The 14,367-nt window shown below is 38.9% G+C and overlaps 1 protein-coding gene across 1 annotated transcript; it reads right to left on the reverse strand.

The window, feature by feature from the left end:
* Window positions 1-612: 612 nt before the first annotated feature.
* Window positions 613-14,068, reverse strand: LOC306758428 (protein APCDD1; the record flags this gene model as incomplete). The annotated part of the gene is given in 5 exon segments (XM_079243756.1): window positions 613-1,076; window positions 1,218-1,539; window positions 11,407-11,932; window positions 13,850-14,028; window positions 14,030-14,068. Coding segments are annotated over 5 exon segments (1,530 nt in total).
* Window positions 14,069-14,367: the final 299 nt, after the last annotated feature.

Here is a 14,367-nt window from a genome sequence, read left to right on the forward strand (position 1 = left end):
TGTCAGGATGGATGCAGCTGTCGAAGCCGTGAGAAAATCACATCTCTGCAGAATCCACAGAGGATAAGCGTCTGCTTGACGGATAATGTTTTTTACATTTTTTCCCCAAGTAAAAATATGATTTTTATTTGCATCAGGATGTCAGTACCCGCGGTGAGTTCACTGTGCTTTAAGGCTACATGAAAAGCTTGAATATGTAGCTCCCTTTTTGTTGTAAACTGTGACTCACAAGAATTTCTCCGGAAGACGTCAAGACACTGCAGAAAGTGTTCAGACACATTTAATTGTCTTTTTGCAGTCCATAACCACTATGGGATGGTCGCAGGCTTACAAACTGGAGAAATTCTCAAATCTGTTTGGGTATAAGGAAAAGTTTTCTTGCGTTTGTGGAATTGCAGATGTGAGCTTCCACTCTAAAGTGCAGTTTCTGTGGTGCAGCAGTGTCACGTCTTTGGTAGCTGCAAAGGAGATCAGTTCTCGTCCTCCTTTCTACCAGGAAGAGGAAAGTTTTTAACTTCTTGTTTTAATGAGTCTTCAGAGTTTTCATGTTAATCCACACTTTAGACCTGTTGTGAAGAACAACTCCCCCCCCCCCCCCCTCAAAACTGCTCCCTAACTCTGCCAGAGGAGAAACAGAGCTGTGACCATCGTGGCGAGGGCCACCGCTTTGTGTTTGTTGCAGCATCTGTGCCATCCTGTGCAGGCGTTGCGGTGCAGGAGTGACCTCTCCCCTTCGTCCCCTCGGCTGCGATCGGATCGCTGGCTGCTGGAGGAGCACTGGACCAGGGGCATCTGGTAGGAAGTGGCTCGCTTCTCTGGACGGTCCGGGCTGGAGCCATCGCTAGGACGCTGTCCGTTGTAGAGCAGGTAGCGTCCGTGGGCATCTTGCTCCATGCGGAAGAGCTCATACTCCGTGTGGGGCAGCCGGATGCCCAACGCCACGCAGCCGTTTGTGATGGTGACGTCCTGCTCCACTCCGACCTGCCAGGAGCCCTGCACTCCACACTCGTTACCGCTGAAGACGTTGAGGAGGGAGGTGGTGGCCATGTCCATTGGCGTCACTCTCATGTGGTTCACTAGAAAGAGGAATTAAAAAGATTTTTGTCATTAAAATGACCTCTATATGATTAAAATTTGAATATTCCTGCGTCAATTCACAGCAAAACATTTTTTAATTCAAATGGAAGCCGTGGAAAAAAAAAAAATTAGATGGTCACCTTTAAAGACAAAATCTGTGCCGCCCATGACGCGGGTGGAATGAAGCCCTCGGCTGTAGCGTCCACGGGCGTAGATGGTGAAGGTGGGGTGTTTGCAGATGGGGTCGGAGTAGTGGTAGTAGTGGCCCTCCCAGGTGTGGTTGTTGTCGTGGAAGATGAAGTGACGAGTGAGAAAGAGGACCTCAGGGCGAACTTCGCAGCGCTGGCTCACCCACTGACCGTACAGCCCGACGGTCAGGTCGGATCGTGGCGGCAGGATGGGAGGGTGGAATTCATCAGAGCGGTAGATGATACGACAGGCGATGCAGCCGTGATCGTGATTCTGGAAAATAATACAGGAACGGAAAATGAACCCAGTTTTTTCAGCGTATTTATGTGCAGAATAATGATAGCAAATCTGAACATGGAACATTTAAACCTGCAACTTAGTTTATATTTATATAAACAGGATTACCAGCCTATGCAGATCAGTAAAAATATCAATACTAATACATACCAATACCAGCACGGTCACTGATATGTCAGTGTTAATGAACACAGTCAATATGGTAGAGATGTATTACTAATAAGGACTGATATCATAAAAAAATATGGACCAACGTTAACAGAAATACTGCAGACATGCATTTAACTCGATCAACATAAAGAAGGAGAGAAATGTGAAGCTTTTGCTGTGTAAAACCACCACTAAGGCCTGTGGATGGAAGCCTGAGAGGGATGATAATGCACAAACAGGACAAATCACCAGGATGGAGAAAATAACTTTTCTTTAATGCTGAAAGAATCCAAATGATTTTTTCTTTCTATCTATCTATCTATCTATCTATCTATCTATCCCACCCACCCACCCACCCACCGTGGGATACTCCAAAAAGAGTAACAGACATATATAGTTTTTGTTACTCATTTTTATAAATGAGACTTATTTAGTTTTACTATTTTACATCTTTTGCTGAAGACTATATTTATTTGTTTTATTAATGTTGCATTTTTTATGTGGCACTTTGTATGTTTGTATATATTTTTTAGCAAATAAATCAGTAAAACAAATGCAGAGCTACAAAAATTAGTTAGAAGCAATCTCATCTAAAATCTCCATGTACTGAGTTCTTGTTTTAAATGCTTTATATGATACTTCTGGTTTGTTAAATGTATACCAGTATCTGAACAGCAAAGAAAAAAAAAAGTTTTGTGTGGATTTTTAATCTGTATTTCTGTCTTTAGCATTAAAAAATGACGGAAATAGTCACTAATAGACTCCCACCTCTAACATGGATAAATACTGATCAACAAAAGTTTCCATATTTGGGATTTTATATGAGTTAATACAGGATCCATTGTTTATTGTCAAAAGAATTAGAGAAGACTCAGATTTTTAGGAGAATAAAGCCTCATTAGCTTCTATGATAACAGGAAATCTGTCAATATATCTTCAGCAATAAAAGTGTGTTTGATGGGAACTTTGAAGTTCTCATGAGAACTAATTCCTTCTAAATTTCCCATGTTTCCTGATTTCACAGAATCCTAAAAACATTAGATGAAGAAAAACCCAGAAGGACCTTAAAGTTGTTCATGGAGTGGTCATTATATAAACGGTTCAAAACTCTGATCAACACAAAGCTTTGAGTTGTATAAAAACTGTTTAAATCCATCACCAGTACATTGTGTCACGGATCTCACATAAAAGACGGCTGGTGTCTGCTTCGAAGTGAAAGAGGAAAAACAATTTCCTTTAGTCTGAACCTCTGCTGCGTTGGCAGACAAGGGTCCAGCATTGTCTCGGAGTGATCGCATCATTTTACAGTAAAAGACAGATGTCTAGATGAAGCCATGACAGCTTTAGCAGCGTGCCAAGTTTTTAAACCTAAAAAAGAAAAAAAAAACATCACTGAGATGCGCATTAATCATTGTAAAGCTGACAATAAGATTTGTAAATCCATAAATGACCATTATTCATATTAAAATCGTCTCATGTCTATCGGATCCATGTGTGATAAACCTGCAGACGAGACAGCTGTGACCCTGAGAGCATTCATGCATTATTCCTACAAAATTTCCTTCCAAAGACTAAAACTCCAGGGAGGCGGCTGAGTTTGTGTTATTTGAGGGTGGTCAAAATTTAAGACTTGACCTCCTCAGCTCTATCCGTCTTTTCCCAGACATGAAATGTCTGCATGAAATGTACAGGAAGTAGAAAAAAAAAGAAATGAAATATCGTTTGGAAAAAAAAGAGGAAGAAAAAACCTGAATATCACTACATCCTGCAGATGAGATAATCCCAATGTAGCTGTATAACCAGCAAATAAGGGGGAGCCTCACAGGGGAGCCTCCTGTGATCAAAACGATCTGCATTTTCACTGAGAGAAGAAGAGAAGGGAGTAAAAGTTAGTCTTAAGTTAGATCTTAGTGCTTGGAAAAGAGGCAAATCGTCTTAGTTTTAAAGAAGCTTTTCTGATGAAAGGTGAAACATCTTCAGGAATAACACAAATAAATAATAATGACAATAATAATAAAGCCTCTTTTAAAGCATTTAGGATTAGCATGAACTGGATCACTGAAAATACAGATAAAACATCTGCAGGAACTCTGAGCTCATAAAACCCTGAGCAAGTCTGAGCCGAACATGTCTCCCCACTGCACATGTACAAATCTACATCTTTGTCATGGTGACAGCGCTCATTTAAAATAATTGACAGTTTAATAAATTAACTGAGTTTTTTTAAGCCTTCAGTTTGAGTTTTCCACATATTTTTGCATATGATTTAAGTTGGCTAGCTAGCAACGCGACTGCTAACATTGTAGAGGAGCAACAAACATTTTCTCTTCTGCCATCAGAACATCACTTTTTTTATTTTACTGTGGTGCATTAAAAGAACGAAGTTAAGACTCCTAAGATACCAGACGTACGTGTGCGCACACCAGCTGATAATTAAAGTGGAACTATTATGTGCATTTCAGGCTAATTTATTTTTATTTCTGAGATCAGAATGGCTGGGATTGATCGAGATTGATCGCCACTGCACTACATCGGGAGCGCGCACCGCAACTGCTGTCGCCGTCATTGTAACATCTCATAAACAGAAGGATTAGGCTAATATAAACTCAATAAAAAAACAAAACACAATGTCAACACATAGCATACAGCCCTACATGTTGGAACCTGAATCAGACCCTGAAAACGAAGTGGAAAACAGCAACCCACAGCAACGAATGCAGCAGGATGTCTCTCTTTGGTAAACTCACCAGACATCGTTGGAAATAACTTTATCCCACGTTTTCCACCCGCCTGATGTATTTGTACATGCCCTTGTTAACCAGTAGAAGGTAACCAATCACCGAACCTTATCCCCCGGGACGTCACAAGGATTTCCAAGTAGAAAAAACTCTCTAAAACGACGCGTTTTTAGTCACCATGGAAACTGAAGGGAGAGAGTCCTGGAACTCAAACTCAAACATGCGTTTAGGTGATGAAAAACAGTGCCGTTCACATTTCTGATGAGGATTCAACACTGTAACACTGTAGAAAGCTCAGAAAACTTGAAATACTATAATAACACCCCTTTAACGTTCAAACTGTATCGTCAGATTCAACATTGCTGAAAACGAACCAGAAAAAAAATATGTCACCATTTCAAACTCTGCTATGTCTTAATCTTTACACAACACAGCCAACCTGTCTCTTGTTTTTCAATTCAACACCAGGATAAACTGCATGGACGTTCTTAAGCATCAAATTATAAAATAAAAATATTTACTGATTGTATTTTGCTTAGCTGTAATTAAAAATTAAATTAAATTAGCAAAGTGTTTTACAGAAAAGAGCCTGCCGTCGAGCAGTTAAAACCAACCCAGAAATTTTTTCCCTGTCATAAAAAGTTAGTAGGATCAACTGCAACCTCAGAGGCTGAGTGTTAAAGCCAGCTGGGAGGAGCTTTACACAAGCCAGTGTTTGTTCACTTATTTGCAGGTTGCAAATAAAAGTTTTAACACTTTACTCACACCATTTAAAGTAATGATCCAAAGCCAATTTATAGTTTTTTATTGGAAGATTCTTCTTTCCAAGTTGTTTTTTCAACAGTGAACATGTCACACAAAGCCATGAAAAAAAGCTTCATGAATATGTTTGAAGTGGCAAACACTTTAACTTTAACCGTTAAACCTCAAGTCTTGCAACACAATATGCCTACAAGGAGCTCTAAAGGCTTTAATCCTCTTCCAGATGTTTCTCCATCTTTCTTACACTCTGATGATGATGAAAATGTGATAGCAGCTATGGATTGAGAGAAATCCTCTAATTTATTATTCCTTTAAACATATTCTGCTTTTTTCCCTCCTACTGCAGACGACTGATGCTGCTGCTGACTCCATATCCTTTTAGTAGCTTTCGAAAACCTTCAAATAAAGAATTTAAAAATAACTATAATACATCAGTATCTGATGAAGGGCAGAACCAGAGGGATGGGCCACCCCTGAAAGTTCCCTGCAGGACAACCAAATAAGAAGTGTATACTGACCTTTACCTGGGTAAACCTCAGATGCCCAAGTGCAAGTGAATACAACATGTAGTGTGCTTCTACATGATGTTTATTAGGTTGTTGAACATAATCACAGCCACGTTATTCATGATAATGCAGCATGTTTAGGATCTCCTCTTACTAAATGCCTTTGTGGTTGATAATATTTGTCTGGACAAAAGTCATAAAACCACCCTACGACTGTGCAAAGTTAAACAATCAACAATGCCAAAGAAACAGACAAATCTGCGATTTGGCTCAATTATCAGTTGTAGGTGTTTGTTCAGCAATGATTAAAGCCATAAATCTATCCATCCATTATTTAAACCACTTAATCCGATTAAGAGTCGCGGGGCAGCTGGAGCCTATCCAAGCAGTCTTTGGGCGAGAAGCGGGGTACACCCAGGACAGGGCACCTGTCCATCGCAGTAAAGCAATACATTACAGAATCATTTGGATTAAACAATATATGTAAAAAAAATTTTTTTTAAAAAGTAGTCTGGTCATTTTTTTGGGTTTTTTTAAATCATAAAAGGCCATTTTAGTTGTAATAATCAGTCAATTAGTTACAGAACTCTAAATCACCTAAAAAAAAAAGGTCTTATCTACATGTTCCACCCTTATACCAGTCTGTGACCACCAAGTGAACATTTTCTCTCTCCCCTGTTTATAAATCATCAAGTACAGAAAAAAAAGAATATCATTAAGAAAAGCCGTTCTGTTTGAACAATGGCTTGATTAGTTAAAATAGTTATTAATTGTTCAACTATGAATAGATTAATCAAGTAATTGATTGTTTCAGGTTTACATGTGCAAAATAAGTAGTCAGCCTCTCACAGTGAAACTTCACAAAACCATTAGTTCTTCACCGCAGGACACCTACACCATCTGACTTGCTGCGAATTTCTGGATGGAAGGACTTTGAAATTTTACTGGAATTAAGGGAGGAAATGAGAAGGCATAAAAGTCTTCGCTTCATATAAATGGCTTTAGTTTTTTCTCTACACTGGCCAGGAGTGATGCACAAATAAGGCACAATCCAAGCAGCGGTGGAAAAAAAGAGTAAGATCTTAAGTTCACTTTGTTTGGCAGTTTTTTTGACGATGACGTCCAGGAGCAAACATCTGAGAAACAGAAACCACTTTGTGCTTTCCAACCATTCAGTATGAACTGCTTTCAGGATTTTTATCTCTGTATCTGTGCATTACAAGCATCTCTCCTGTAAAGTGATTCTTTCATCTTCGGCCTTTGTGTCCAAGAGCTCATATGTTCTAAGTTAGGTAACAAATGACAACAAGAACAAATGAAGCGTTAATTATTACATGACTAATATGTGAAAACACAATAAAACACCAACGATATAAAATCACAGTTTGCTACCTAAAATAGCTCATTAACAAACAACTGTTGCTCCACTTCAAAAAAAAGCAGTGGTGAACAGCAAATAAAAGAAAGTAAGTCTGCTGCTTTACTCTTGCATCACTGCTGAGTCCCACCCAGAAACCACAAATGAACATGCTGGCACCAGCAAATGTTCTGGACTCGGACCAGTTCTGGGTACAGCACTTAAAATTAATGGATTGAATAGTCATTGTGGCAATAAAACCCCCCTGAAAAGAAACCATTACAACCTCAAGAGGTGGTCGAGTTGAACACTTTTCTCTGTGAGGCTGAGTTAAGCAGCTCTAAGAAGAAAATACAGATTCAAAACCGAATTTCTTTAGATGATGATCAGCAGACGACTTAACAGTTCAGTAAGGTTATTGCATTAGTAAACAATTAGGATGTTAAAAATATAACTTTTTAATGCAACCTTTGGCATGATAGCTGAATATTTAGAAAGTTTAAAGGTGGAGTATGTAAGATTTTCAATATTTTCAAAATAAATTAACTAATAAAATAACTACAAACATAATTAGAAAGTTTTTTGAAAATGTAGGTTCCAGTCTGTCCATATTTGATGTGTTATTAAATTACAAGTTTAATTAATGACAAATGACAAAAAGCACTTTTTTTTTACTGGTAGGCAAACATTTAAGAAGGGTCTTTGTCTTTAATTAAACTTGTAATTTAATAACACATCAAATATGGACTGGAACCTACATGTTTAAAAAAAAAAAATTATGATTGTAGTTATCTTTTTTTTAGTTAATTTATTTTGAAAATATTGAAAATCTTACTTACTCCACCGTTTTTTTTTTTTTTTTTTTTTTTTTTTTTTTTTTTGTCTTGTCCAGCATTCAGGCAAGCAGAATGACGGATCCAGATGGATGCTGTGTTCTGCTGAGCAAATTTTCTCTGCCACGGGAAGCTTTATAGATATAATGATCCCCTTGACTTTCTGAATTTTTATTTTATTTCTATATTTATTTTGTATTATTGTTTGAATTGTAGAGTTTGTACTGCTGGACCAGAGAGGACAGACGAAAGACAGAAAGAGAAAGGAGAAAAAACACCTCATAAGAAAAGTGAAAGAGATAAAGGGAGAGGAAAGGGAGAAAAAAAAAAACTTAAAAAATAACCCAAAAACGAAAAGAAAAAAACAGCCTACAGATGTATACATATATACACACACATACACACGCATACATACATATACACATACATATACATACACATACATATACATATATATATATATATATATATATATATATATATATATATATATATATATATATATATACACATATACATATACACATATATACATATACACACACACACATACATACGTACAAACATATACGCCCTCGCCAGTATTAACACATATACATACACATACTTTAGATCATAGTAACTAAACTATGAATCTAAAAAGTTAAATATAAATGAGAAACAAACAGAAATGAGAAAACTAGCTGCTGTTAGTGAATAAAACTGCAGACGACTCGGTGACTGTGTCACATGCAGAACATGCAGAGTGGAACCTGTTCCGGAAAAGGTGATCATGCCAGTGTGACCCCTCCCACACAAAGGCAAGGCACACACACACACACACACACACACATACACACACACACACACACACACACACTTACTCCACCTTTAAAGACACAACTTTATTTACAAGCTAGAAGATACACAGCTTTTCGGTGCAAAAGTCATGAGTCACCCTGCATATCAATTTTGCCAAGAAAGTTGTAACAGTTGCAGTTGTCTATTGAAACATGCTTTAAAGTAGCACTAAGTAACATTCTGACCTTAAAAATATGTGTTTCTGGCTTATTTTTATGACACAGTGATGTTGATTATGTACATTCCTGGAGCTGCCGTTGCTGTTATTATTGATTAGTCAGTTTGCGGCAGCATTGTCCTTTACGGCATGGTGTCACATACCAGCAACTGGAAATCAGCACAGTGGTTGTTCTGAACATAAACAATGGCTGATTCATCACAGAAACATCACAAGACATTACTGGAGGAATGAGGAAAAAGAAAGAGAGAAAGAGAATGAGCAAAAGAAAAGACAAGTATCAATGTAGAGCTGACCTTTACTGACAGGACAGCGCTCAGAGAAGAGACAGGATGTGACACGGATGCCGAATTAGCCATTGTTACAGAAAACCCCCCCTGAAACTTTGGGATCTGGGGAGGATTCATCACCTATTTGTGACTGATTTTTAGTCCAATTGTCTCATTTGGTATTCTTCCTGGTTCCCCTCATAAATAATGGCTTCTTTACAATCAGACCTGTATGTAGCTAAAAAAAGCAACAACAAATGGTGTTGTCCATCCGATCCATGTCGTAGGACCAATGTAGGACAGATTTCAACGAATGAAACAACTCTTAGCTCTGTTTTGGTGTCTCTCTCAAATAGATAAATTGAAGTATTTGCATTTTCTTTGGTACCAAAGAGTTAGATCCATGCATGAAGAGTTTGTTTGTTTTTTATTTAGATCTCCAGTAGCTCCTGACATAGCAGTTATTTTTCCTAGCTATTTGGTCATATTTTATCAGCTTGCACTGAGAAGTAATGCAGGTAACATTATAGATGATTAAATTAAGGAAAAAGTTATGGTATGTCCAGTTTTCCTTTTTTTTTTTTTTTTTTAGATAAAGAGCAAAAAAAGAGGAAGGATTATCACTAAACTCATCTCCTGGAACAGTGTGATTTTAAAGGGGGATCTCCAAATTGTAAAGCCAGGTGTAAAGAGACTAGACAGGAGGTGTTGCTTCCTTATGTTGCTTTAGAAATTATTATTTTCATTGATTTATTCATTATCCTAACTGCTTAGTCCAATGAAGGGTTGCGGAGAAGCTGGAGCCTATCCCAGCAGTCTTTGACCGAAAGGCAGGGTACACCCTGGACAGCTCGCCAGTCCATCGCAGGGCTTTTTTATTTTCATTATGCCACCATTGGCTAATGATGATATCAAGTTTTTTGGGTGACTGCAGGATGAAATGCCACAAAGAAATGTATTTAACTAATCCTAAAAGTCAATACTGCAAATGAACTTAGCTGATCTTTGCACCTGTAAGTGGATTTTCATCAGAAAATGAAAATTAAGGGAGGGGGACTACAACTTGAGCCTCAGGCATGCATGAAACCAAACCCGGTATGCACTTGCTGGAATAATTCATACGGCTGCGTGATTCCAAATTCTAGGAATACCACATGTTGATTGCTCCCAGAGATGGGCCTGACTTCACATTGTGCCTCTGCAGGCCAAAGGGACTTAAAAAAAAAAAAAAAAAAAAAGAACAACTCTGGTCAGTGCAGTCCTACAGGGGAACTTGTCGGATCACTTTTTCCTCTGTTTGCTTTCTGATCAGCCACATCAAGCTCCACCGTCCCACTGCAAATGGATATTTATTTAAACAGTGAACACAGACAGGATTTCAGTGTGATCTTTGCAGAGGGTGACAGTGAAAACATCACTCAAGTGTTGCAGCCAGCAGTGTAAACAGAGAAATTACATCCCAGCGGAGCAGAGGATTCTCTCTTAATGACAGATTTGGGAAATGAGATCAGTGATACATAATTTCTGGTTTAATGTAGTGCAAATATTTATTATATAAGGTTATACTGGTAATCTTGTTGAAATAATAGCCAGTTTTGATTTATATCAAATAATATTTAACTAACTCAGGGTGTCTGATTCTCCCTGACAGGTGGACTTCACTGCCGTAGAATATCACACATATTGCTGCAAAAAAATGACTATAACCTGACATCTACTCTTGTTTCATTCTGTATAACTTCCCCTTATGAATCTCCACACATTGGACCGTAAAAACTGTTTTTAAAGTCAGTTTGAGCTCTGGCTAGTGTCTGTGTGGTCTATGGGGTGAGAAGGGTCATCACAGTGGGAGCTAAGCTGAGTCGCAAGCTTGAGACAGAAAATAAAACCCCAACTCTGACCCGTACATGCGCTCCAATGAACACAAGTCGAGCCTGCAGGCTGGAAGAGTTCTCATCCTTGTTACTGGAGTACAGACTCCTGCTGGTAAGTCAGAGCTCCTTCGATAGAAGGTGTCTGTAATCCTCCCTGAGCTGACACCTGTGTCAGGAACTGTATTTTATTAAACCTCTGCAGGACCTGCAGAGTGTTGAAATACTGTTGATAGGTATTTCACTGTGTTTTCTTTTTATATTTTAATAAGAATCTGCAAATCTGAAGTGAAGTAGCTATAAGTTAAAAAAAAAGACATACGAACACTGGGGACTAACCTTGGCGTTCTGCAGGGCGGTTTGGTAGCTGGACGGCTTGTAGTACAGTCTCTGTGACAGCTCGGTGTGGATGTCCCCCAGAAACAGCTCCTCCACCAGGTGATCCAGATTATGATGCAGGTATTGCTTCTCAACCCTGAGCAGCTGCAGCTCATGCATGGCAAAGTTGAGCTCCCTCGAGCAGTCGTAGCTCCCCTCTTCACTCCACAGATCGTAGAGCATGTTAGGCTCCCAGGGGCCCTTTATGGCCCCTTTGCAGCTACGGTTGAGCCTCTGGCTCAGCTCTTTGGCCACGGTGGCTGTGTGACACACAATCTGGACGCGATGCAGCTGGTACTCTGCCTCTGTGCCACCTCGAATGATCCAGGAGGCCTGGCGAAGGCGCAGCCGGCCCCGGATCACCAGCGTGTAGGTGGGTTTGGTGCAGTGATTGTCCTCGTAATAAAACTGGTGTGCATGGAAAGTGTTGTTGGGGTAAAACCTGTAGGATCGCGTCAGAAACTCTGGGCTTGGTCTCACCTCACAGCTGCGACAGGACAAACAGTTCAGATAAAACTGTGAAAGTTAGTTCTTTCATGATTATTTGCACTTATTGTGGTATTGTTCTCATATTTTTTTTAAACAATGCAGCTCTAAATAAGAAAAAAAAAAGTGCCAGTCCCTTGTAAGTTTTAAAAAAAATTTACTTTCGAATTATCAAAGCCAATCCCAATCTGCTTCTTGACCCTACGCCTATTTATCAGAGGTAAGCACTGTTTTTCTGTTAGGGGATGATCTACCTCTTAATTTCATTCAGCTTTATTTTTTTAGCTCTAATTTGCAAAAAAAAAAAAGTCATCTCAGGAAACTTTACAGACAAAATAATTATTATTTTATAGTGCTTAGTCCACTTCAGGGTCACAGGAAGGTTGGAGTCTGTTACAGCAATTAGCAGGCAAGAGGCAGGTTCAGCCTGGACAGGTCGTCAGTCCATTGCAGGACCAGACAAAAAATGAATTTTAAAACCAATTTACTGCGTTCCAATCAGTGTTCATACAAGCCAACTAAAGCAACACTTAGCAAAGAAAACTCCTCAACTACTCCTCGATCCTTAAGAGAAAGGAGGCACCATAGCTCTACAGATCGGAGCAATGCTCGGTAGAAGGGCCAAGAAAACGATCTGGGCTTGGACTTAAATGTGCACGGTCTAACAAAACAAGGCTCAATCGCAGAAAATTTGAATATATCCTTTAAATGTGTGTTTCTATTTGTATCTTGTCACTTTCCAAAATAACCTGTTTTTATTTCTTTGGAGGAGCCATTTATATGGCTCCACGTTTTACTACGGTGTCTCTGAATGGACAAACAACTTTCTGTGTCATGTGAGTAAAGTATTGCCTTAAAAAGGCACACAAAATACAGTAGATGTATACACAATTTTGAAGTAGTAACCTGCAGTGCAGTCATCGCTGCACCTGAGGCAACTGGATCCACTCACAGATGAAAACATGTTTGTCTGGGAGAATTTTGGCCACCGACAACCAGCATCTATTCACAACTGTTCTATGCATTTAAAGTAATGGATATAACCATCTTTACCACTAGATGGCAGTAACTCTCACACATTGCACCTTTAATAGCCTTCAGATTTTGATTAATAAAGGCCAAACTGTTAAATTGCTGTCTGGAGTTTGCATGCTCTCCCTGTTACTTGGTGGATTTTCTCTGAGTACTCCAGCTTATGCCCACACTGTGAAAGTTGTGTGTTAACTGGTAATTCTAATGGATACATATCTGTACCAGAACCGAAAGGTGCATTTTTGTGACTAGGGTTTAAAGATTGATGAAAAAGATTAAAGCAGGAAGATACAGAAAAGAAAAATGTTTTCACTATACTGTGGACCTTTCTAGTAAACAACTTAAGAAAAAAAAACATTTTAGGCACTCTTCCTACACAGTTATTTCTTAGTATGTTTTGATTTTTTATGTCTGAAAATGTGGTTGTACGGGTTAGTGTAGGAGTCTTAAGACTGAAACACTAAACAATGGCTTCAACTGTTGTTTAGCATCTAAAAGATGCCACAAAGATATCCTAACATGGTTTAAACTTAATTTTATTGGAATGATTTATTTAAACAGACAGGCCATGTCTCCTTTTGGTGCCTCTCATTTGTTATTTTGTTATGACTCAGGCTTGTCTTTATCAGATCTGTGTGTTTATCATAAAAAGATTATGGACACAAGCTAACTTACATCAAACAGCTGCAGGGGATCATGTGTACCACAGGATGATCGAACATAATGACACTAGTGAAATTCACCTGATGAGAAAATCATTTTTTGTTTGAGTGCCTAATTTAGTTGCAACGAGGAAGACCTTCTCCAGATCTCCTTACAACACACTAAAGAAATGACTGACAGAAAGTAAAGAATCTTCATGGAAAACTAAAGAAAACAAACGAACCTGGTAGACACCCAGTGGCCCTCCACACTGGGAGGCATCTGCACAGTGATCCGCGCTCCATTGTGAAGGTGCCTCAGCATATGCTGGCATTGAGAGTCCTTCACGGATCGACCGAAGGTTTTCTCCAGGGGGAGAAGGCTGGTGTGGCCATCAGAGTAGTGGAGAGAGGAGCCTTCAGCCCAGACCGAGGGAAAAAAACAACAAAACCAACAATGACATGTAAACTAATGGAAAATATAATGTTTCATATTTAACATGTCTGAATCTATGATTTTGGCAGCTTAAACAACTTTTCCTCCCACACTTTAATTCGGTTCCTTTTTCTCCTCCTCTTTTTTCCTTACAATTTTTTCCCCTGCCAGGTTCAGCATTGCCATATCAGGACTGATGATTACAATGAAAATAATCGTAAAAATATTCACAGTATCAAGGGCAGCCATCTATAAGACATGTCTCCCTTGACAGAGCAAATCTGTCTGACTAAATATGACTGTCATTCTGTATGCTATGATGCTGGA

The sequence above is a fragment of the Telmatherina bonti genome, assembly GCF_933228915.1.
Source record: "Telmatherina bonti genome assembly, chromosome: 7".
Taxonomy (NCBI): Eukaryota; Metazoa; Chordata; class Actinopteri; order Atheriniformes; family Telmatherinidae; genus Telmatherina; species Telmatherina bonti.